At 35.9% G+C, this 24,400-nt stretch overlaps 1 protein-coding gene across 1 annotated transcript in view; it reads left to right on the forward strand.

Annotated features, from left to right (window-relative positions):
* Nucleotides 1–23,496, forward strand: part of LOC111160959 (Fanconi anemia complementation group M) — a 29,854-nt gene extending 6,358 nt beyond the window's left edge. The window contains exons 5-11 of the mRNA XM_022524367.1: nucleotides 5,014–5,145; nucleotides 7,237–7,369; nucleotides 7,855–7,980; nucleotides 9,059–9,145; nucleotides 11,951–12,135; nucleotides 21,169–21,375; nucleotides 23,278–23,496. Coding sequence (XP_022380075.1) covers nucleotides 5,014–5,145; nucleotides 7,237–7,369; nucleotides 7,855–7,980; nucleotides 9,059–9,145; nucleotides 11,951–12,135; nucleotides 21,169–21,375; nucleotides 23,278–23,496 — 1,089 coding nt within the window. The remainder of the gene's footprint in view (nucleotides 1–5,013; nucleotides 5,146–7,236; nucleotides 7,370–7,854; nucleotides 7,981–9,058; nucleotides 9,146–11,950; nucleotides 12,136–21,168; nucleotides 21,376–23,277) is intronic.
* The last annotated feature ends 904 nt before the right edge of the window (nucleotides 23,497–24,400 follow it).

A 24,400-nucleotide genomic window follows, 5' to 3' on the forward strand; every position in this document is an offset into this window, starting at 1 on the left:
AGAGTAGAGTTGCTACTAAAATCTAATGTGTAGAGGCTAAGAATGCTGGTTAACATTCTGTAATGAACAAGAGTAGTCCTCCAACAACAAAGGATTATTTGGGCCAAGTGTCAATATTGTAGTTTCTGAGAAATTGCTTGGCCAGTTATCAATTTCAATGGGAAAAATTTGAGGTAACACACTATTTTTCTCTAGTTCTTAATTAGTGTCATGCTAGGAGAACATCTTGTTCTCATATCTTCATTGTTACAGATTAAAGATGCCTGGAAATTCTTTGACACTCCTCCTATTTCCTTTTCCTTCTAATCTAGACTGGCTCTGTGACTGACTTTGACCACAGAATATGATAAACCTCAAGTAAGCCATGATGAACCTCAGCTAAGCTGTGTTTAGGAGAAAGGAGGAACCGGTTGATAACTAGAATCGAGGGTGTAAACATATGGCTACAGTTGAGGTATTACACTTAACATTCAGCCATTCAGGGCTCCAGACATCAAAGAACAGAGTTTAGCTGTCCCTGCAGTGCCCTGACAATCCTTTTTTTTTTCTTATCATTTTTTTAACAAAGATTATTTATTTATTTATTTGACAAACAGAGATCACAGGCAGAGAGGCAGGCAGAGAGAGAGAGAGAGAAGCAGGCTCCCCGCTGAGCAGAGAGCCCAATATGGGGCTCGATCCCAGGACCATGAAATCGTGACCTGAGCCAAAGGCAGAGGCTTAATCCACTGAACCACCCAGGCACCCCTCTTTTTTATTTTTAACACTTTATTTTATTTTTAACATTTTACTTTGCAGTGGTTTTAGACTTTCAGGAAATATGCCCAAATAATATAGAGAATTCCAATGGGGAATTAGTTTAAGACTACTCAAATGTCCTGTTTCTCAGTATACTTTGCTCTCTAATTTTAGCATGCAATGATGGTTATTGCCTGCTACATTTAATTGTTATGTTTGCTTAATCACGATTTCTCCTTTCTCTCAATTTTTTAATGTTTGTCAATTAAAATTCATTTATTAATTTAATTCTTTTATCAGTGTAGACTAATAGATTATTTTTTTCCTATCTGCTACAATCTAATATTGATATCAGTATGAGTTTTGTTGCCCAGATTGCTCCAACTTTGGCCATTAAGAGTTCTTTGTGTCCTTTAGACATGCATTTTTTTTTTTTTTTTAACACTTCTTAACTTTCTGTCCTCACAAGATATTTTGTGCTCATTTGGTATTTCTCGTGTTCCAGCCATGGAATCAACCATTTCTCCAAGGAATCCTTGTTACTTTTATGGAAGAATGGTAATTTGAAACCAGTATCTGTGTATTAGGTGTGCTCATTGTTAATGCAGTATCTCGGCCTGAGCTCTCAGTGACATGCTTGAATTCTTACTTGAAGAATTAGAATCATGAGCAAATAAAATGGTGGTTATTTTAATTTATGATGTTTTCAAGTATTTTGTTATATAGGAATAGATAGCCAAAATATTCATCTATCATTTAACCTTTAATAAGTCTTTCTTAAAAGTTCTATAGGAATATGCTTTATTTTTGTTTTCAAATTATTTGTGACAAAATTTTAAGTATTATTAAGATATGACAAAGTATTTCCCGTGATCATTTCCTTTGTGATTAAAAATTTTTTCTATCTGGGGCGCCTGGGTGGCTCAGTTGTTAAGCATCTGCCTTTGGCTCAGGTCACGATCCCAGGGTCCTGGAATCGAGTCCCGCATCGGGCTCCCTGCTTGGCAGGAAGCCTGCTTCTCCCTCTCCAACTTCCCAAACTGCTTGTGTCTCTCTTTCTGTCAAATAAATAAATATTAAAAACAATTCTTTAATTTAAATATAGTTGGCACACAATGTTAAAATAGTTTTGGGTGTACAGCATAGTGATTTGACAAGTTTATATATTATGCTATGCTCACTACAGTGTAGCTACTATACAACATTACTATATCATTGATTATATTCCTTATGCTGTACTTTTTATTCCTGGGACTTACTCATTCCATAACCGGAAGCCTGTATTTCCCACTTCCCTTCACCTATTTTCTCAACCTCCTCCCCTCTGGCAACCATTATTTTGTCTCTGTATTTATATGTCTGATTCTGCTTTTTGTTTTCTTGCTTATTCATTGTTTTTTTTTAGATTTCACATGAATAAAATCCTATGATATTTGTCTTTCTCTGTCTCACTAATTTCACTTATAATAACCTCTAAGTCTATCCATGTTGTCACAAATGGCATGATTTTGTCCCTTTTTTGACTGTAATCTTCCATTGCGTATATCTATCTATATATACGCACCACGTTTTCCTTATCAGTTTGTCTACTGATGGACACTTGGGTTGCTTCCACATCTTGGCTCTTGTAAATAATGCAATAAACATAAGGGTGCATGTATCTTTTAAAACCAGTGTTTTCATTTTCTTTGGGTAAATACATAGTAGTGAAATTATTGGGTCATATAGTAGTTCTGCTTTAATTTTTTGAGGAAACTGCATGCTGTTTTCCACAGTTGTTTTACCAATTTACATTCCCAGCAACACCGTATAAGGGTTCTTTTTCTCTACATTCTCACCAACACTTGTTATTTCTCATCTTTTTGATTTTAGCCATTCTGACAGGTGTGAGGTGATATCTCATTGTGGTTTTTATTTGCATTTCCCTGATGCTGATGATGAGTGGTATTGAGCATCTTTTCTTCTCTGTTGGCCATCTGAATATCATCTTTGGAAAAATGTCTATTCAGGTCCTCTGCTCGTTTTTTATTTATTTTTTTAAAAAGATTTTATTTATTTATTAGAGAGAGAGATCATGTGCACAAGTTAGGGGAGGGACAGATGGAGAGGGAGAAGCTGACTCCCTGCTGAGCAGGGAACCCAACATGAGGCTCCATTCCAGGATCCTGGGATTGTGACCTGAGCCGAAGGCAGCTGCTTAACCGACGGAACCACCCAGGCACCGCTCTGCTCATTTTTTAAATCAGATCTCTTTTTGGTGTTGAATTTTATAAGCTCTTAAATATTTTGGATATTAACCCCTTATCACATAAGTTGTTTGCAGATATCTTCTCTAATTCAGTAGGTTGGCTTTTCATTTTGTTGATGGTTTTCGTTGTAATGCAGAGCTTTCTTTTAAAATTTATTTTATTGGGGTGCCTAGGTGGCTCAGTGGGTTAAAGCCTCTGCCTTCGGCTCAGGTCATGATCCCAGGGTCCTGGGATCGAGCCCCACATCGGGCTCTCTGCTCAGCAGGGAGACTGCTTCCTTCTCTCTCTCTCTCTCTTTCTGCCTGCCTCTCTGCCTACTTGTGATCTCTGCCTGCCAAATAAATAAAATCTTTTTTAAAAAAAGTTATTTAAAAAAAAAAAAAAAGTTATTTTATTTATTTAATTAATTATTTTAAGTAAACTCTTCGCCCACCTTGGAGCTTGAACTCATGACCCCAAGATCAGGAATCACATGCTCTTCTGGGGTAGGTGACTCAATCGTTAAGTGTCTGCCTTCAGCTCAGGTCGTATTCCCAGGGTCCTGGGATTAAGCCCCGCATTGGGCTCCCTGCTCAGTGGGAAGCCTGCTTCTCCATTTTCCACTCCCCCTGTTTGTGTTCCCCCTCTTGCTGTCTCTCCCTGTCAAATAAATAAAATCTTTAAAAAAAAAAAAAAAGGTGACATGCTCTTCTGAGGACTGAGCCAATCAGGCATCTCCAGAAGCTTTTTATTTTGATATAAAAATCATCTCCTTAATACTAGTACATTTTGTCATGATTAAAATCATTCCATTTATAAGGATATAAAAATTATAATTTGTATAAACAAATATGATAGGCATTTCATTTTATTGATGGTTTTGGATGGTTCTGTATGTGATAAGATCAGCAAAACTGGAAGGGATGAAAAATAAAACTACTAAAAAGCCCTATTTTAGGAAATAGAATTAGGCAAAAATTTAAACTGTTAATTACACATTGCTGTCCTAGGCCTTCATCCCTAGGTCTCTATTTTCATTCACTGTGCCATCAAGCTCATCCTGCATTAAGACTTTTTGTCTCCTCTTTCCAATGCCTGATATGCTCTGTCCTCAGAACTTGTCATCATTCAGACGTCAACTCAAATATTACCTCTCTAGAGAGACCATCTTGGTTTACCTTACTTAATAGTGACTCCATTTCCCTCCAAAACTCTATAGTATTACTGTGTTTTGGGTTCTTAAATGCATTTATTGTAATAGACGCTCTCTTTATTCACTCATTATTCTTTGCTTCCCTTCATTGGATATAAACTTTATGAAAGTAGCAACTTCATTTGTCTCAGCTACAAATTTCTAGCCTTTGGAACAATGCTTGACATATACTAGATGCTTAATAAATATTTCTTGAAAGAATGAATCAACAAATCAAATTGAATGTACTCAAGACATTTTGATTTAATCAGCAAGACTACAAATATTTACCTATACGCTAGACTTTGTTCTTCATATTGAAGATGCAGCATTGAGAAATCAAAGGTCCTTTATTAATTGTGCTTAGATTACAGCATGTGTAGGTTAGGAAGGGAGGGGAATTAAGAAATACACAGATAAGCACATATGTTCTTGAATTATAGTTGGAGCCAATAGTTGCTTGTGCTGACTCTTCATATAGATATAATCTGGGGATACATGTTAAGTACTTTTAAGTTTTGTTGTTATTTTGTGTGTTTACTTAAAAATTTATTTTAAGTGACACCTAGGTGGCTCAGTCATTAGGCGTCTGCCTTTGGCTTGGGTCATAATCCCAGGGTCCTGGGATCGAGCCCCGCATCAGGCTCTCTGCTCAGTGGAAAGCCTGCTTCTCCCTCTCTCACTCCCCCTGCTTGTGTTCCCTCTCTCTTGTGGTCTCTCTCTGTCAAATAAAATCTTTTAAAAAAATTATTTTAAGACAAACTTTACTCAATATGTAACTTCTATTTTAATATGTGAGAAAATGTATTTGAAAAAGGACTTTAAGCTTAAACTAAATTTCACTGAAATTTGCAGGTTTTGGAGGCATTTGCCAGTTCTTTGATTCAGAGGAATGTTTTGATGAGAAGGGATATCCCCAATCTAACAAAATACCAGATAATTTTGGCAAGAGATCAATTTAGGAAAAACCCATCTCCAAATATTGTGGTAGGTATATTTAAATTAATTTTGAAGAGAGGTTAAGTTTTTGTTTAGACCCAAGATAAAATGTAAATAATGATTTTTTGGATATATATTAGCTCATCAAGAATTCACATATTATCTATATAGTTTATAAAAAGCATGAAAAAGTCTAACAAAAATATGCTTTAATGCTTTGAATTAAGATAACTTTATCTTCTAACTTTTAATAAAGACTTGGTATTTTAGTTCATTTCTGTTAGTGCCATGAGGGGGGTAGAATATAGCTAACTTTTATAACTAGTCTTAACTCTTGATACTAGAGGCTGGAGGAAGCATCAGAGTAAGCTTCTTATTTCCAATCTTCCTAGGAAAAAACAGTAGATGGATAGAAAGAAACCCCTCAAGGTAGGTCCAAAGTCAGAAGAGATGCTCACAAGCAAAAAAGCACTGAGTCATTCTTTGAACTGAGAGATAATGCATTTGCAAAAGAAAAGAGGCAATTGAATGAAGGTATGAAGGAGTCAGTGAACAAGCCAATGTAGCTTAGGTAAAAGATTAAGAAAGTCAGATATGATAGTTAATCTAGGCTGTAAGCACATAAGAGTAGCTTTAAATGTTACACCGAGAAATGAAGACTTTATTTGTAGTATCTAGGGAACCACTAAGGGAACCTTTTCTGTAAAATTAGAGTATATTATACTAAACTTTAATAAAGTGTTTTAATTTCTGCTAGTCATTAAAGGTTCATTGAAATTTTAGGTATTAAATCTAAACCTTCTGAACTTGATCTTACTGATGAGAGTTTGTATTTTGCAGAGAGGTGGTTTAGGTAATTGCGGTGCCATTTTAGGGCATTTATCACTACCCTGCAGACATTTAAAATAACTATTACTGAAATTAAATGCTACTAAAGATGTAAGGTAGAGAATAATATAGTCTTTATCTTTAATAAAGGAAAATAATTAAAACTTATTCTCAGTGGTCTCTTTTAAAAATTATCCTATCATAGTGCGCCTGGGTGGCTCAGTGGGTTAAAGCCTCTGCCTTCGGCTCAGGTCATGATCCCGGGGTCCTGGGATCGAGCCCCACATCGGGCTCTCTGCACAACGGGGAGCCCGCTTCCCCCTCTCTCTCTGCCTCTCTGCCTACTTGTGATCTCTGTCTGTCAAATAAATAAATATTAAAAAAATAAAAATAAATAAAGATAAAAATTATCCTACCATATAGTTATACTTGCTGTATGCTCTCATAAAAGGAATATGTAGGGGCGCCTGGGTGGCTCAGTTTTTAAGTATCTACTTTCGGCTGAGGTCATGATCCCAGGGTCCTGGGATCCAGCCCTGCATCCAGCTCCCTGCTTAACAGGAAACCTGCTTCTCCCTCTTCCTCTGCCCCTGCTTGTGTTCCCTCTCTCACTGTGTCTCTCTCTGTTCGATAAATAAATAAAATCTAAAAAAAAAAAAAAAACAAACAAAGACTAGGTATTTCCTTGAGAGTGGTGGTTAAAAGCACAAGGACCCTGAGCCAGATTTCATGGGTTCAAATACTGGCTTTACAGCTTTCTCGTGTATAAAATGGGCAAAACCATAGAACCTACCTCCCAGGTATTAGGATTAAGTGAATTTGTGTAAGTAATGTGCTTAGAACAGTGTCTGGTCCTAGGACAGTGTCAAATGTTATTGATGTTAAGTGTTAGTGTTAAACTGTCTAATTAAATTTTGTTCTGGTGCCAGTAACATTTATGAGCATAGGCCATTATGTGACTTATTTTCCATTGTATCCCAAATATCTGTCTTTGTGCTTGATATGTAGTAGGTGCTTGTTAGTTTTGAAAGACAAAAGGAATCTATATATACTGCTAATAATTTACCTAGAAAGAGAAAAAATATATGACAAGTTATTTCTCTCCATCACTTATTCTCTTTAAAATGTAAATTTTGTATTGAGTTAAAAAATAAAATTAAAGAGGGACAAATTTTATATGGAAAATACACTGGCACTATGTCCTATGACATTCAGTAGGTGGACCTTCAATAGAGTGATAAGTTTCACACAGAACATGTATCTTTAGTTCTTCCTCTAGTTAAATTCGATATGTGCTTTTTTTTTTCCTAGGGAATACAACAAGGCATAATTGAGGGAGAGTTTGCTATTTGTATTAGTTTATATCATGGTTATGAATTATTGCAGCAAATGGGAATGAGATCGTTATATTTCTTCCTTTGTGGAATTATGGATGGAACTAAAGGTAAATTATATGAAATTATTTAAGGGAGTAATGACATATTATTATTTTGGTTAAACATGTGTTGAACAGTTTGGGTTACTTAAAGATGCTTTATTTTAACAAGGAATAAAATAAGGGTGCCTGGCTGACTTAGTCAGTAGTGTGTAGCTCTTGATCTCGGGATCATGAATTTGAGCCCTCCTTTGGGCCTAGAGATTATTTAAAAAAACAAAAACAAACAGAACAATTACAAAAACAACAAAAAGCTATTAAATAGTTATGTAAAAAATGATTATGCCTTTTTGTTTTTGCTAAATTGGTGATAAAAAGCAAGCAATTCATTAATACAAATGTGAACATGGAGCTGGAAATAGTTGCTGGCTTTCATGTTTGAATTAGAAAATTCTATATTTATTGCTAAAATGTAATTTCTTTTTAATAAATAATTTTGATTAATTTTGCTATTATATTTATTAATTTGGAAAATCTTTTCCTAATTTCTGAAGGAATGACTCGGACAAAAAATGAACTTGGCCGAAATGAGGACTTCATGAAACTCTATAATCATCTAGAGTGCATGTTTGCACATACACGTGGTACTTCAGCAAATGGCTTTTCTACTATCCAAAAAGGTGTGGTTTTTCTTTTAAAATTTTATATTATTTCTCTTTATCAGATTGATTTTGAAATTTTGCTCCATCGAGCCATGTATCTATCATTACTTCTTTCTATAGCAACAGGGCTATTAAATGCTTAAAGATTTTATTCTTTAAGTTACGATAAATATATATTCCAAATTTGTAAACTTTAAATATATACTAGATGTTAATAGTAGTTGGTACTATTAGTGAAAATTCTCAGAACTACCAAAAACTGATTTATAACTTAACTAAATACATACTTTTCCCTTCTACTTTGCTGCTGATTTCATTTGGATTCTCTTTCAGAATGAAATTATAATAAAAATTCACGGGCACTTGGGTGGCTTAGTCAGTTGAGCATCTTATTCTTGATTTCCGTTTAGGTCATGATCTCAGGATTGTAGGATTGAGCCCCATGCTGGGCTTCATACTCAGTGGAGAATCTGCTGGAGAGTCTCTCCCTTACTTTCTCTCTCTCTCCCCCTAAAATAAGTAAATAGATAAGTCTCTAAAGAAAAATTCAAAGTTTATTTTATGGTAGGGCTTACGTGCTACACAGATGCTACTTACTTAAATGAATAGAAAAAAAGTCAAATCTATTTTGAAGATGTTATTTATTTGAGAAAAAAAGAGCATGAGCATGAGTTGGGGGAGAAGCAGACTCCCCACTGAGCAGAGAGCCAGCCAGTCCTTGTTCCCAGGACCCTGAGATCATGATCTGAGCTGAAGGCAAATGCTTAACTGACTGAGCCACCCAGGCATCCCAACAAATCCATTTTTTTTTTTAAGATTTTGTTTATTTATTTGACAGAGAGAGAGAGATCACAAGTAGGTAGAGAGGCAGGCAGAGGGAGAGGAGGGAATCAGGCTCCCTGCTAAGCAGAGAGCCCGATATAGGGCTCGATCCCAGGACCCTGAGATCATGACCTTAGCTGAAGGCAGAGGCTTAACCCACTGAGCCACCCAGGTGCCCCCAACAAATCAATTTTGAAAAGGATAATTAAAATACATTAATGTAATTGAATGGAAAATATATAACAATTTTTTGGTGGTTTTGTTTTTGTTGTAGGAGATAAAGATAAAAAATTTTTTTATAGTCATCCAAAGTTAAAGAAATTAGAAGAAATTGTAGTTGAACACTTCAAGTCATGGAATGGTAAGTCATGTTTGTAGCTTCAAGGCAAGACAAAGCTACTGAAAGAGCTTTGTGGTCACACTTTATGGAGAAGATAGGCTTTTAATTACTCTGGATAATAAACCTAAAAAAGAAGCTTTAATAAATTTTGGGAGAGTGGGACAAGGGAAATAAATGGTCAAAAAGCTAAGAATAAAGTAGTCCATGAAAAAGAAAATTAAGTCTGGGAAAATAGAAGGCAAGCAGACAGTAAAGCAATATATAATATAATGGTGGGGAAAAGTAAAACGGTTAAGGAGATACTCATGGAGGAGTGCTATTTTATATAGGGTGTTAGGGAAAGCCTGTCACTAGGGTGATATTTGAGCTGTTACTTGATGGAAGTGAGGGAGCAAGCCTTGTGGATTTTTAGGGGTTGATCATACCAGGCAGAGAGAATAGAAGATTCAAAGTCCCTGAGGCAATGGGGTGTTTGATATGATTAAGGATCAGTAAACAAACAATGCCACTGGAGTAGTATAATGAGGGTAAGATTGGTCTAGGCGAAGATTGAAGAGGTAGCCAAGGACCAGATCATATATTGCTTATAGGCCAAGTCAAGACTTTGGTTTTTGTTTTATAAATGTTTATGCTTTGTGAAATCATTATAGGGACATTTAGAGCAATAGAGTGATGTTATCTGACTTACATTTTTAAAAGATCACTGTGGTAGCTTTTGCGGAGTATCAACATTAGCCACTTAGGAGACTATAGTCATAGTTTAAGAAGATAACAGTTGATGGTAGCTTGTACCAAGAAAGTAGTAGTGGAGATTCTAAGTGATTATAGATTCTAGAGATATTTTGAATTTGGAGCCAACAGTATTTGCTGATAGATTAGACATAGAATATGAAGGAAAAAAAAGAAACCTATGTGTGTGTGTGTGTGTGTGTGTGTGTGTTTTGAATAATTACATGAACCAAGAAAAAATTAAGAACAGCATACAGAAGAAAGAGCAAACAGATTTAGATGCTTTTGACAAATCTGGGTGGAGATGTGTAAGCATTGAATAAGTGAATCTGGATCTCAGAAGAATGGTCTTGGCTTTTTTTTTGCCTTTTTTTTTTTTTTTTTAAATTGGAGAGAGAGAGAGATTGAGAAAGTGAGCACAAGTGGGGCAGTGGCAGGCAGAAGGAGAAGCAAGCTCCCCACTGAGAAAGAAGCCTGATGTGGGACTTGATCCCAGGACCTTAGTATCATGACCTGAGTGAAATGCAGCCGCTTAATCGGCTGAGCCACCCATGTGTCCCCAGGCTATTTTTAATCTCTTCACATATATATGAATAAATTTTGAAATCACAGCATAAAGATAATATTTAAAGTTTCAGGAATGGTTATGATCACATTACCAGGAATACAGTTTAGAGATGAGAGGACCCAGAATGTAGTCCTGAAGAATACCAAATTTACAGTTTAGAGGAGAGGTACCTGGCTGGCTTAATTGGTTGAGCATGTGACTCTTGGTCTTGGGGTTGTGAGTTTAAGCCCCACCTTGGGTGTAGGGGTTACTTAAAAATAAAGTCTAAAAAAAAAAAAAAAAGAAGAAGAAGAAGAAGAAGAAGAAGACAAAGAAGAAAAATCCACCAAAGAGGTTAAGAAAGATGGATAAGTGAATCGCAGAGAAGCTTAGGAAAGAGACTATTTCAGTAGGAAGGTGTGGACTGGGTTAGATGCTGCTGAGACGTGTGGTAAAATGAATTAAAAAGTGATCATCGATTTGGCAATATGGAAATTATTGAGACTTTGGTAGAGGACCTTCAGTAGAATGGACATAGAAATGCAGGCTGTAGCCAGTTGAAGGTGATAGGGTTTGCATTGAAAGTAGCAGTTGGTCAGGAGTTGGTCAGATGCAGAGGCTTGATAATTCAAAGGAGGTTTATCTAGAATAATTTTTGCAACAGCTCTTGCTCTTTCCTTAGATATTGTGAATCAACTTTACATATATTAAATCATTTAATTTGTAGGGTTGTTATGAAGACTAAATGAGTTAATATAGAAAATGCTTAGTGCAGTCCCTGGCATGCACATAAAGATTAATTAATAGATATCATAGGAAAGCTTAAAAATAAAACATGCAAAAAATCCATACAACTTTCAATTATTAACCAATTGCCATGTGCAATTGGTGTGTGCAATTATTAATCAATTGCTATGGGCAAGCCAATATACTTTATATTCCATTCATTTTAGATATGAAGAAATTAAAGCTTAACAGGATTAACTGTCATGGTTACACATCCCCCAGAGAGTTAAGTGGCCCACCTTCAAAGATCATGTTCTTACTTGTGTGTTCTGCTGCCTCCCAAGCACAGAGACCTTGAGATCAGCTTTGTGATTGACTATAGGAGGTATTCTATAGTTATCCTTGGAGAATTTGAAAATATCATAGGTTCAGGGGCAGAATCCCATGGCCTGGATTGAGAGAATGCTTTTAGTGGCCAAAAAGAAAAGGGAATATTTATGAAATCAGTGGGAGCACTACAGTTCTGGGATTCTGACTTAGAAGGTAAAGGAGAATAACTGGCATCATACATGAATTGACTGGTTAAAAATGACTCAGGTAATTTTTATTTGATTTGTTTAGGATTTTATTATGACAGCCAATGAGACATAGGAAGCTAAGAGTATTAAAATTACTAGGAGGATAACCAGCAAAGTTTTAAGATATCTGAAATTACTTTTTTTTGAAACAAATTCATTCGTATAAGTTTCAGGGTTGTCTTGAAATAACTCTTGGGTATATGTTTTAAAAAAAAGTTGTAATTGAAGTATTTTTTGGTTCTATAGCTCAAAACACCTCTGAAAAGAAATGTGATGAGACCAGGGTTATGATCTTCTCTTCATTTCGAGATAGTGTTCAAGAAATTGCAGAAATGCTTTTACAGCATCAGCCAGTTATTAGAGTGATGACTTTTGTTGGCCATGCCTCAGGGAAAAGCGTGAAGGGATTTACCCAGAAGGAGCAACTGGAGGTAATTACTTTTGGAGATGATGAAGACTAAAATAAAATTGATTTTAGCTTTGTACGTATGCCTCTTTTGTTTTAACTCATTGCTCAATCAGCTACTTCTTAAAAATAATTTTATAGTATACATAAAAATAAACATAGGCATATTTTGAAAGATCAAAGAGTGCTTTGTGGTTTTGAGACTTTTTTTCAAGTAAGGTAATGTACAGTGGTTAAGCAGAATGGCTCTGAAATCATACTACTTAGATTGGAATCCTAGCCCTACCACTTAAAAGTTTCTTTACTTCTTGTGCCTCAGTTTTCCTTATCTGTAAATATAGTTCTTGTAGTTGTTGTGAGCATTAAATGAAATCATACTTTAGAGCCTTCAGTAAATGTTTACTTTTTTTAAAGTCATGTTTGTTATATATTTTAAAGAAATAATGAACTTATTTCTTTTTTCTATTATTTAAAAATCTGAATTTAAAAATGTCATTGGTGAGCTGCCTGAGTGGCTCCGTTGGTTAAATGTCTGATTTTTTATCTCACTTCAGGTATCAATTTCAGGGTCCTGAGTTCAAGCTCTGCATCGGGCACCATGCTGGGTCTGGAGCAAAAAAGAAAGAAAGAAACATGTAAAAATATGGCCAGTTGTGCCGGGTGGCTCAGTCAGTTAAGCTTCTGACTCTTGATTTTGGTTCAGATTATGGTCTCAGAGTCATGAGATCGAGCCCTATGTCAGGTTTTGTGCTGGGCATGGAGTGTCTCTTTCCCTCTACCACTGTGTCCATTCCCCTCAACCCCATGTGCTCTCTCTTAAAAAAAAAAAAAGAAAAAAAAATTATTCATTTAAGCTCTGAATAAGAGTCATAAGTTTTCTAAGGGCTGTTTTTTTGTTTTTGTTTTTGTTTTTGGGTGTGGAAATTTTAGACTACTGATTTTTTAAAACTGTATACAAGTTTTTGAAGGTTAGCTGTAGTCTACATTTGAATAGTCACTGACAATTAGGTGTGTCTTTAATATCTAATTACTTTTGACAGATCTTGATTTTGTAAACATTAGTAAGAAGAATCCTGTTGTTTAAGTGTCTTTTATACCAGTCCTCATTGCACTTAGAAGAGTCTGTTTAAGCTGATTATATCTGGTGAGGACAGTCTAAGAGGTCTTCCTGGGTCAGAAAAAGAATACCTTTACCCAACTCAAATCTGATTATATGTATTTTAAAAGGTTTGGATATCTAGCAGGTTATTATTACTACTTCTAACATTTATATTTAAATGAAAAATGAAGTGGATTTTTGTCTGGGGTGTTAAGCATTTTGAGATACTAATAGTACCCAGCCTAATCTCTGGCCAGTTTTAGTATTACCTAAAATCATTATTTCCTGAGTTTGTCAGGTACCATAAGAAACCTTATTGATTTTATATTGACTTTGTCCTTTCCTCACTTATATCAATAATATTTTTATGTAGGCCAGAGTAACAACCCTTTTTATTATTCCTGCAATAATTGCTTTCCTTAGAGGAGTTTTATTCTAAAATAAGCTTTTGTGCAAATAGTTGTACTTAAATTATTCACTTATTTAGAAAAAGGAGATGATGTCAGGGAGGAAGTAGAAGCCAAATCCTTTAGAACTTTGTAAGTCATTTCCATTTTTTATAAAAAAAAGTTTTTCTTTACATTTCAGTTAACATAGAGTGTAATAGTAGCTTCACAATATAGTGATTCAACACTTCCATACAACACCCAGTGCTTGTCACACAAGTGCCTTTCTTAATCCCCATCACTTACTTTAGCCATCCCCCTACCTACTTCCCCTCTGGTAACCATCTCTTCTCTATAGTTAAGAGTCTGTTTCTTGGTTTGCCTCTTTTTCCCCCCACCCCCTTTGGTCATTTTTGTTTTGTTTTGTTTTGAAAGATTTAATTTATTTATTTGAGAGAGAGTGAGAGCAAGCTGGGGGAGGGAGAAGGATAAGCAGAGTCCTCACTGAGCATGGATCCCAATGTAGGGGTCAATCTGAGGACCCTGAGATCATGACCTGAGCCCAAATCAAGAGTCAGACATTTAATCTACTAAACAACCCAGGCACTCCTCATTTTTGTTTCTTAAATTCCACATATGAGTGAAATCATAATGGTATATGTCTTTCTCTGACTGACTTATTTCACATAGCATAATACTCTTTAGTTCCATCCATGTCCATACAAATGGAAAGATTTCATTCTCTTTTATGGATGACTAATATTCCATTGTATGTATATATGACCTCTTATTTATCCATTCGTCAGTCAATAGACACTTGGGCTGTTTCCATAATTTGGTTATTATAGTTAATGTACTATAAACATAAACATGTATCCCTTTGAATTAGTGTTATTGTATTCTTTGGGTAAATACCTAGTAGTACAATTGTTGGATCATACGGTAGTTCTATTTTTAACTTTTTGGGGAACCTCCATACCGTTTTCCACAGTGGCTATACCAGTTTGCATTCCCACCAACAGTGCACCAGTGTTCCTTTTTCTCCCCATCCTGGTCAGTAACTGTTGTCTCTTGTGTTGTTGACTTTAGCCATTCTGACAGTTTTAAGGTGCTGTCTAATTGTAGTTTTGGCTTGTATTTTCTTTTTTTTTTAATATTTTATTTATTTATTTGACAGAGCAAGAGACATAAGCAGACAGAGCAGCAGAGGGAGAGAGAGAAGCAGGCTCCCCACTGAGCAGGGAGCCCCATGTGGGGCTTGATCCCAGGACACTGAGATGATGACCTGAGCCGAAGGCAGTCACTTAACTAACTAACCCACCCAGGCATCCCTGATTTGTATTTTTCTGATGGTCAGTGATGTTGAGCATCTTTTCAAGTATCTGTTAGCCATTTTGATGTCTTCTTTTGACATGTCTATTCATGTTTTCTGCCCATTTTTATTTTTATTTTATTTTATTATTATTATTTTTTAAGATTTTATTTATTTATTTGACAGAAATCACAAGTAGGCAGAGAGGCAGGCACAGAGAGAGGGTGAGGCAGGCTCCCCGCCGAGCAGAGAACCCGATGTGGGGCTCGATCCCAGGACCCTGGGATCATGACCTGAGCCGAAGGCAGAGGCTTTAACCCACTGAGCCACCCAGGCATCCCATTCTGCCCATTTTTAAATTGGGTTGTTCATTTTTTGGATGTTGAGTTTTCCGTTTCTTATGTATTTTGGGTACTAACCGTTTATCACATCTGTCATTTGAAAATACCTTCCCTCATTCTGTAGGTTGCCTTTTAGTTTTGTTGATTGTTTCCTTTGCTATGTAGAAGCTTTTTATTTTGATGTAGTCCCAATAGTTTATTTTTGCTTTTATTTCCCTTGCCTCAGAAGAAGTTGCTATAGCCAGTGTCAAAGAGGATATTGCCTATATTCTCCTCTTGATTTCACATCCATTTTGAATTTGTTTTTGTGTGTGGTATAAAAAGTAGTCCAGTTTTCCCAACATCATTTGTTGAAAAGATTGTCTTTTTCCTGTTGGATATTCTTTACTGCTTTGTCAAATATTAATTGACCATATAGTTGTGGGCTTATTTCTGGGTTTTCCATTCTGTTCCACTGATCTCTTGTCTGTTTCTGTGCCAGTACCATACTGTTTTGATCACTACAACTTGGTAATACAACTTGAAGTACAGAATTGTGATACATCCAACTTTACTTTTCTTTTTCAAGATTGCTTTGGCTATTCAGGATCTTTTGCTCTTCCATACAGATTGTAGGGTTGTTCGTTATAGCCCTGTGAAAAATGCTGTTGGTATTTTTTAGGGATTGCATTAAATGTATAGATTGCTTTGGGTAGTATAGACATTTTAACAATCTTTGTTCTTCTAATCCAAGAGCATGGAATTTTTTCTATTTCTTTGTGTCAGCTTCAGTTTATTTCATCAGCATTTTATAGTTTTCAGAGTACAGGTCTTCTTTTCACCTCTTTTGTTAGATCTATCCTTTGGTATCTTATGGTTTTTGCTGCAATTATAAATGGGACTGATTCCTTAATTTCTCTTTTTGCTGCTTCATTACTGGTGTATGGAAATGCAACAGATTTCTGTATATTGATTTTGTATTCTACAACTTTGCTGAAATTATTTATCAGTTCTAGCAGTTTTTTAGTGCAGGCTTTGGCATTTCTGTATAGAATATCATGTTCTCTGCAAGTAGTTTAAGTTTGACTTCTTCCTTGCCAATTTGGATGCTTTATATTTTTTGTTGTTGTTGTTAGACATCTGATTTGTGAGGCTAGTATGTTAAATAACAGAGGCAAAAGTGGACATCCCTGTTTGTTCCTGACCATAGAGGAAAAGCTCTCAATTTTTCCCCATTCAGGATAATATTAGTTGTGGTTTTTTCATAGATGGCATTTGTTATGTTGAGGTATATTTCCTTTAAACCTATGTTGTTGAGGGTTTTTATCATCAATGGGTGCTGTACTCTGTCTCTTTTGTCAAATCCTTTTCTGCATCTATTGAAAGGATCATATGGTTCTTATCCTTTCTTTCACTAATATGTATCATTTGGTTGATTTGCAAATATTGAAACACCCTTGCAACCCAGGAATAAATCCCACTTGGTCATGGTTAATGATTTTTTTTTTTTTTAAGATTTTTATTTATTTGACAGAGAGATTACAAGTAGGCAGAGAGGCAGGCCGAGAGAGAGAGGGGGAAGGAGGCTCTCCACTAGGCAGAGAGCCTGACGTGGGGCTCGATCCCAGGATCGAAGGCAGAGGCTTTAACCCACTGAGTCACCCAGGCACCCTGGTTAATGATTATTTTTAATGTATATTTGGATCTGGTTTGCTAATATTTTATCAAGAATTTTTGCATCCATGTTCATCAGGAATATTGACCTGTTCTCTTTTTTAGTGGTCTTTAGTTTTAGTATCAGTGTAATGCTGGCCTCATAAAATGAATTTGCAAGTTCTCCTTCCTTTTCTATGTTTTGGAATAGTTTGAGGAGAATAGGTATTCACTCTTCTTTAAATGTTCGGTAGAATTTGCCCATGAAGTCATCTGGCCCTGAACTTTTGTATCTTGGGAGATTTTTTTTTTTTTTAAGATTTATTTATTTATTTATATTTTTATAGATTTTATTTATTTATTTGACATACAGAGATCACAAGTAGACAGACAGTCAGAGAGAGAGGAGGAAGCAGGCTCCCTGCTGAGCAGAGAGCCCGATGTGGGGCTCAATCCCAGGACCCTGGGATCATGACCTGAGCTTAAGGCAGAAGCTTTAACCCACTGAGCCACCCAGGCGCCCCAAGATTTATTTATTTATTTGAGAGAGAGAGAGAGAGACACAGGGAGAGAGGGAACACAGGCAAGGGGAGTAGGAGTGGGAGAAGCAGGCTCACGAAGCAGGGAGCCTGATGTGGGGCTTGATCCCAGGACCCTGGGTCAAAGGCAGATGCTTAACACCTGAGGAACCCAGGCGCCCCATCTTCAGAGATTTTTGAATACTGATTCCGTTTCTTTGCTGGTTATCAGTCTGTTCAAGTTTTCTATTTCTTTCTGTTTCAGTTTTGGGTACTTGATATTTTTTTAGGAATTTATCTATTTCTTCCAAGTTGTCCAATTTGTTGGCATATAGTTTTGCATAATACTATCTTGTAATTATTTGTATTTCTGTGGTGTTGGTCATTATTTCTCCTCTTCTATTCATGATTTATTTGGGTCCTTTCTCTTTTCTTTTTGATAAGTGTGGCTAGAACTTTATTACTTTTATTGATTTTTTTTTTTTTCCCAAAGAACCAGCTCCTGGTTTCATCGATCTGTTCTATTATCTGTTTGTGTTTTTGTTGTTGTTGTTTTAGTTTCTATATCATTTGTGCTCTAATCTTTATTATTTCTTTCCTCCTGCTGGTAGGCTTCTTTTGTTGTTCTTTTTCTAGCTCCTTTAGGTGTAAGGTTGGGTTGTTCATATGAGATTTTTTTCTCCTTTTGAGATAGGCCTGTATTGCTATCTACTTTCCTCTTAACGACTGCTTTTGCTGCATCCTGTAGATTTTGGACCATTCATTGTGTCTTCATTTTCATTTGCTTCCATTTTTTTAAAAAATTTTAATTTCTTTGATTTCTTCATTGATCCATTCGTTGTTTAGTAGCATGTTGTTTAACCTCCATATATTTGTGGTCTTTCCAAATTTTTTCTTGTGGTTAATTTCTGGTTTTATAACATTGTGGTCAGAAAAGTTTCATTATGTGATTTTAATCTTTTTGTATTTGTTGAGGTCTCTTTTTTTTAAGACTTTATTTATTTGAGAGAGAAAAAGAGTGTGGGAGAGAGAGCATGAACGGTGTTGGGGAGGGACAGAGAGAGAGAGAGAAGCAGACTCCCTACCGAGCAGGGAGCCCATGTGGATCTCAGTCCCAGGACCCTGGGATCATGACCTGAGGCAAAGGCAGATGTCCCTCCAGCTGAGCCACCTGGGTGCTCCTGTTTGAGGCCTCTTTTGTGATCTAATATGTGATCTGTTCTGGAGAATATTCCATGTACATTTGAAAAGAATGTGTGTTCTGCTCTTTAAGGATAGAATGTTCTGAAAATATTTGTTAATTCCATCTCGTCCAGTGTGTCATTCATAGCCACTTCCTTTTTTATGTTACGTTTAGATGATCTGTCTGGTGATGTAAGTGGGGTGTTTTCATTTTAATAAATTTGGCTTGTATTATGGGTGAGATGGGAAAAGAAGCCCTTGGAGAGTGTGAAGCAGAGTAGGGTCATGACCCTAAAATAGTTTATATTTTATTTTTTTAAAGGTTTTATTTATTTTTTGAGAGAGACATACACAGTGAGAGAGGGAACACAAGCAGGGGAGTGGGAGAGGCCGAGGCAGGCTTCCCACTGAGCAGGGAACCTGATGTGGGGCTCAATCCCAGGACCCTGGGATCATGACCTGAGCTAAAGATAGACCCTTAATAACTGAGGCACCCAGCTGCCCCTCTATTTATATTTTAATAAAAATCACACCAGTTGCTGTCTTAATAAAATATACGAGACCTGGGGTGCAAACAGGAAGACCTATTAGAAGTCTTATTATCAAGCTAAGTCTCATGGTGGCTTAGACTAGAGTGGTAGCAGGGAAAGTTATGAGAAATGGTTGGATTCTGGATATATTTTGAAGGTCAGGCTGAGGGGATTTTTTTGCAAATTAGAGCAGGGTATGAGATTGAGAAGTGTGAAGGATGACTTCAGGAATTTGGCCTGAAAAACTGAAAAGAGCTACTATTAATGAAAATAGATAAGACTTCAAGAAAAGCAGGCTTTGGAGAGAAATATCAGGTATTTGGTTCTGGATGAGTTAACTTTGGTATGTCTATGGGATTAGTGTTTTTCTGAATATGAAAATTGATGGAGGATTAGTTTATTTCCCCCTTAGTATGTCACAGATACTTTTGAACATTACAATAATAATGAACTAATTAAAAAAAAGTAAAATCAATGAAAACAGTGTTCATTGCCAAATTTTTTATTATTAAAGCCAACAAACATAGTATTGCTCTGTCATTTCTAAACACCTACTCTTGGGGTGCTTAGTCATTAAGTGTCTGCCTTCAGCTCAGATCATGATCCCAGGATCCTGGGATCAAGCCCCACGCCTGGCTCCCTGCACAGTGGGGAACCTGCTTCTCCCTCTCCCATTTACCCTGCTTGTGTTCTCTCTCTTGCTGTCTCTCTCTTTCAAAAAAAAAACAAACAAAAAAAAAACCAAAAAAACCAACAAAATAAACACCTACTCTTAAGTTTGTATTTATGTTATTGTGGGCTAGTGGGCTAGTAATAAACAGTATGTGAACCAAACCAGTAATAAATAGTTTGTGAACTATAGTTTGAGCAGCATTGTTTTATTTTTTTAATTTTTTAAATTTTATCTTTTTAAGATTTTTGTTTATTTGAGAGAGAGAGAAAGAGAGAGGGAGAGAGTAGGAGCAATGGGGAGGGGTAAAGGAAGAGGGAGAAGCAGACTCCCTGCTCAGCAGGGAACAAGATGCCAGACTTGATCCCGGGACCCATGGATTATGATCAGAGCCGAAGGCAGATGCTTAACCAACTGAGCCATCCAGGTGCCCATGAGTAGCATTGTTTTAAAAGTAGAGATGTTGAATAAACAATCAGATATATAAATCTTGAAGTTTATTAACATGTGTACCTTATGTTATACATGGGAGATATGCAGGGAAAAATGAGTAATTTCCTAAGGTGGTTTAGAATTGACTTAAATACCTTATTAATAGGGAAAGTAGAGGAGGAACATAGGCTTCATAGGCGAGATATTTGGGAAAGATGAACGGGGCCTTAGAAGAATAGAAGGGAGGTGTGATAGTTTGTAACCAAGTTTGTCTGGCTGTAGTGATGGCTTTTAGTCTCCTCTCCTATGATGAGTCAAATTTTTTTGGTTGATGAAAATCCTGTGGAGCGGATTTATGACAATTGAGTTCCTTCTGTTTTTGGACAGATAAAGGGAGAGGAATCTTCTCCCTGCTTTTGCTACTTTTCAAGTGTCTATACAGCTCAAAATAATATATCAAAGCAGCATATTTTGGGGCAGCATGCCCTAAACTCCCACAGTCATATTTTGGGATGGCATTATTTTGCTGCCCTTCACTGGAATGGCAGCACAGAAGGTAAGATAGGAATTTAGGAGTAATAAAATTTTCACTTTAGATAGACCTAACAATAAATTTAGGTCTAGGATATGATTAGCAAGGTGTAATTGCTCTGGGCTCTTTACCTGCTCATAGCCCTTTAGTGACACTTAAATGATATCTTGGGTTTCTAATTTATGTGTAAACTTAACAAACCTTTTTGGCATCACAACCATTATGAAAGCAAAGGCATTAGGACTGCCCTTTGCATTTTACCACAGTCTGTTTTGGTTTATATTGCCATTTTGGTACTTCTTTTCCATTTCCATAGTATCCTGGGTTCTGATTTCACCATTTTTGGGTGAGTGGAAAAAGTATGCTTTGATCTACAAGTCTCTTACATTTGTCTTTGGTTATTTTAAAATCACTTTTATTTTAGGTTGTGAAACAATTTCGTAGTGGTGGTTATAACACATTGGTTTCTACTTGTGTTGGTGAAGAAGGTTTGGATATAGGAGAAGTTGATCTTATAATATGTTTTGATGCCCAGAAGAGCCCAATTCGTCTTGTACAACGAATGGGTAGAACTGGCCGCAAACGTCAAGGCAGAATAGTTGTTATCCTTGCCGAAGGACGAGAAGAACGTGTAAGTAGACTTGTAGAAATGTGATTTGATAATTGAAATTTGAGAAATATAGTTTAAGGTAAATATTGATCTGTTAACATTTGAAGACCCAAAAATGTGTAGGAAATTATGGTTAATTTTTTCCCCCCTACTTTTTAGAAGATTGAGTATTCTCTTGTAGTTAGGAGAATTTTTAACTAGATTCTGTTTTGTAATTTTTATCCATATAAAGGAACACATTTTTCTACTTTAGTATTAATTTAGGGATACTTAGATACAAAAATCAATATGTATTATTATTTTTTAAATCTTTGAGAGATCTTTAGCTCCTTTTTTTTTTTTTTTTTTTTTTTTTTTTTGAAGATTTTATTTAAGAGAGAGCCAGAGAGAACATGAGTTGGGGAACAGGGAGAGGGAGAAGCTGGCTCCCCGCTGAGCAGGAAACCCTAGGAGTGAGGTGGAGGCCGGGAGGAGGCTCAATTCCAAGACCCCAGGATCAGGACCTGAGCTGAAGGCAGACGCATAACCTACTGAGCCACCCAGGTGCCCCTCAATATCGATTTTGTTTTAGTATTTCTCTATCCTTCTAAGGGCTGTTTTTTGTTTTTAGTTTAGTTTTTTCTTCTGTTTTTAAATATAGTGAACTGAGAATGGATTTTACATTCTGCCTAAACTAATCAACCAACCAACAGCAGTATGTGCTAGATATATTATGTGGCCTGCAAAATCTAAAGTATTTACTTTCTGGCCCTTTATGGAGAAGTTTGTTGATGCCTATGCAAAATGATAAAAAACTTAAATTATATTCACACTTGGTTGCAATCTTGAGTGACAGACCTTCCTGGAATATGATGTTATACCTAATATTATTTTGTTTGTTACACTAAAATTATTAACTAACTTTTGTAACTCAGTGGAACTGTTTCCTTGGGTAAATATGTAGGTTCATATTAAAGATTCTTAAATTAATTATAGCAGTTATAAAAAATTGATTTAAATTGTTTTATAGGCCCTTTAAAAATCATCCTGAAAAATGAACTTTTCCCCTGATACTTTTCATGTGATTATAGCATATTATGTAACATTTATTTTAACTGTAAAATGATTCCAATACAGTAAATGCCTGGCAGCTTATAAAAATTTATGTCTTATCAATGAGTGAATTAGGTTCTAACTGTATTACCTTGGGCAAACCACTTAACCTCTGTATTCAGATGTTAGTTTTCTTATCTATAAAATAATCATAATGGCCCACATTTAATAAGGACCTACTCTCCTTGGCAGTGTTCTAAGTGTGTCAGATGCATTATTTCATTTAATCCGGTATGGGGAACAATGGTTTTCTTGTATGTAGTTAAGAAAACTGAAGTGTAACGCACCTGGGTGGCTCAGTCCGTTAAGCCTCTGCCTTTGGCTCAGGTCATGATCCTGGGGTCCTGGGATCGAGCCCCGCATCAGGCTCTCTGCTCAGCAGGGAGCCTACTTCCCCCTCTCTGCCTGCCTCTCTGCCTACTTGTGATCTCTCTCCGTCAAATGAATAAATAAAATCTTAAAAAAAAAACCCAAAAACTGAAGTGTAGAGAGATGAAGTAACAAGTTGGAATATGGGAATAGTATTTTAAAAAAAGCAATTTACACTTATATATATGAATATTCACCTTATTCAAAATTAGAAATATCCTAAAGGTAAATTTCCTTTGTGCAGTATAATTATGAAGGTAGGCTTTTATAATAACTAGATTTTTAACTGATTTCAAGAGTTAATTGAACAGGTCTCAAATTCAAGATAACAGATATTCTTAGTGTTTAAGTGGATCAGAGTTTAATTTACTGTTTATAATAAATCCAAACAAGTATGATAACTTCTTGTTATGGCTAAGTGACTATTATAGAAATAATGTAATTTGACATTTTTCTTTGCAGACTTATAATCAAAGTCAGTCCAACAAAAGAAGTATTTATAAAGCTATTTCAGGTAGCAGGCAGGTTCTTCATTTTTACCAAGGAAGTCCACGAATGGTTCCTGATGGAATCAATCCAGAATTACACAAAATGTTCATTACATGTGGTGTCTATGAACCAGATAAGCCTCGGAACTTGCAGCGGAAGTCCTCAAACTTTTCCTATAAGAACGGTAAATAAAAAAGCTTTGCATTTGAGCCATGCATTTTTTTTTTCCTGTTGTTAGTTAACAGGCCATATGTTAATATATTTCTTTTTTGAGAAACTCAGTGTACATTCTAGGATGTTATGAGTGTTGGAAAAATAAGAGCTTATTCCTCTGGCAAAGGGAAGGAGACAATGACAGAACAGAGTGAGAAACTCAGGGTTGTGAAAATTAAAATGCCTGCCAACCCAGAGAATCCTCTTTATAAAATGTAGAAAAGAAAGAGAACTTTTATTATTGAATAATTGAATTGAATTGAATCATTCAATTGAATCATTTATTGAATCAGATTATAGTGTGCATCATTGAAATCCACTAAGATAATATGAAGACAGAAATTCTACCCTATACCTCCCTTCAGGCAGTTATGATTCTTTACATACATATTCTCAAGATTAATAGTAACTTGTCCTCCTATGGGAGGATAACACCTTTTGCTGTATATTATTTCATAGTTCATCCCCAGATCACCTGGTAATTGAGGTGGCCATTTGTGTTAGCTTCGTTGCCTTTATTCAAAGAAATAATGAGACGACTTTTATCTCTGCATGCATATAGTGAAGAGAACGGTGCTTAGGTTAAACTTCCCTGGTGACAGAGGGACACTATCTTCCTTGATGTTTACATTGCAGAGAGAGCTCCTACTTCCTTAAGAAAAACATCTGTGGTTGAAATGCTAACTAGAGCCTTGCTCAGATTTTAGAGATTTGCATATAATATCAAAGAATTAAAGAAAAGATTTACAAACATTAGGTGTCTCTGGAATTGCTTTAAGAAAAGGAGATGAAATGGTTTCTTTCCCTTTCTCCAAAAGAGAAAACTTTTTTTTTTTTCTTAACTTACATGAGATAGTGGCCAAGTTACACCAAGTTCCTACTA

Source organism: Enhydra lutris, unplaced genomic scaffold (genome assembly GCF_002288905.1).
Source record: "Enhydra lutris kenyoni isolate GAN:26980312 unplaced genomic scaffold, ASM228890v2 scaffoldscaffold4, whole genome shotgun sequence".
In the NCBI taxonomy this organism is placed as follows: Eukaryota; Metazoa; Chordata; class Mammalia; order Carnivora; family Mustelidae; genus Enhydra; species Enhydra lutris.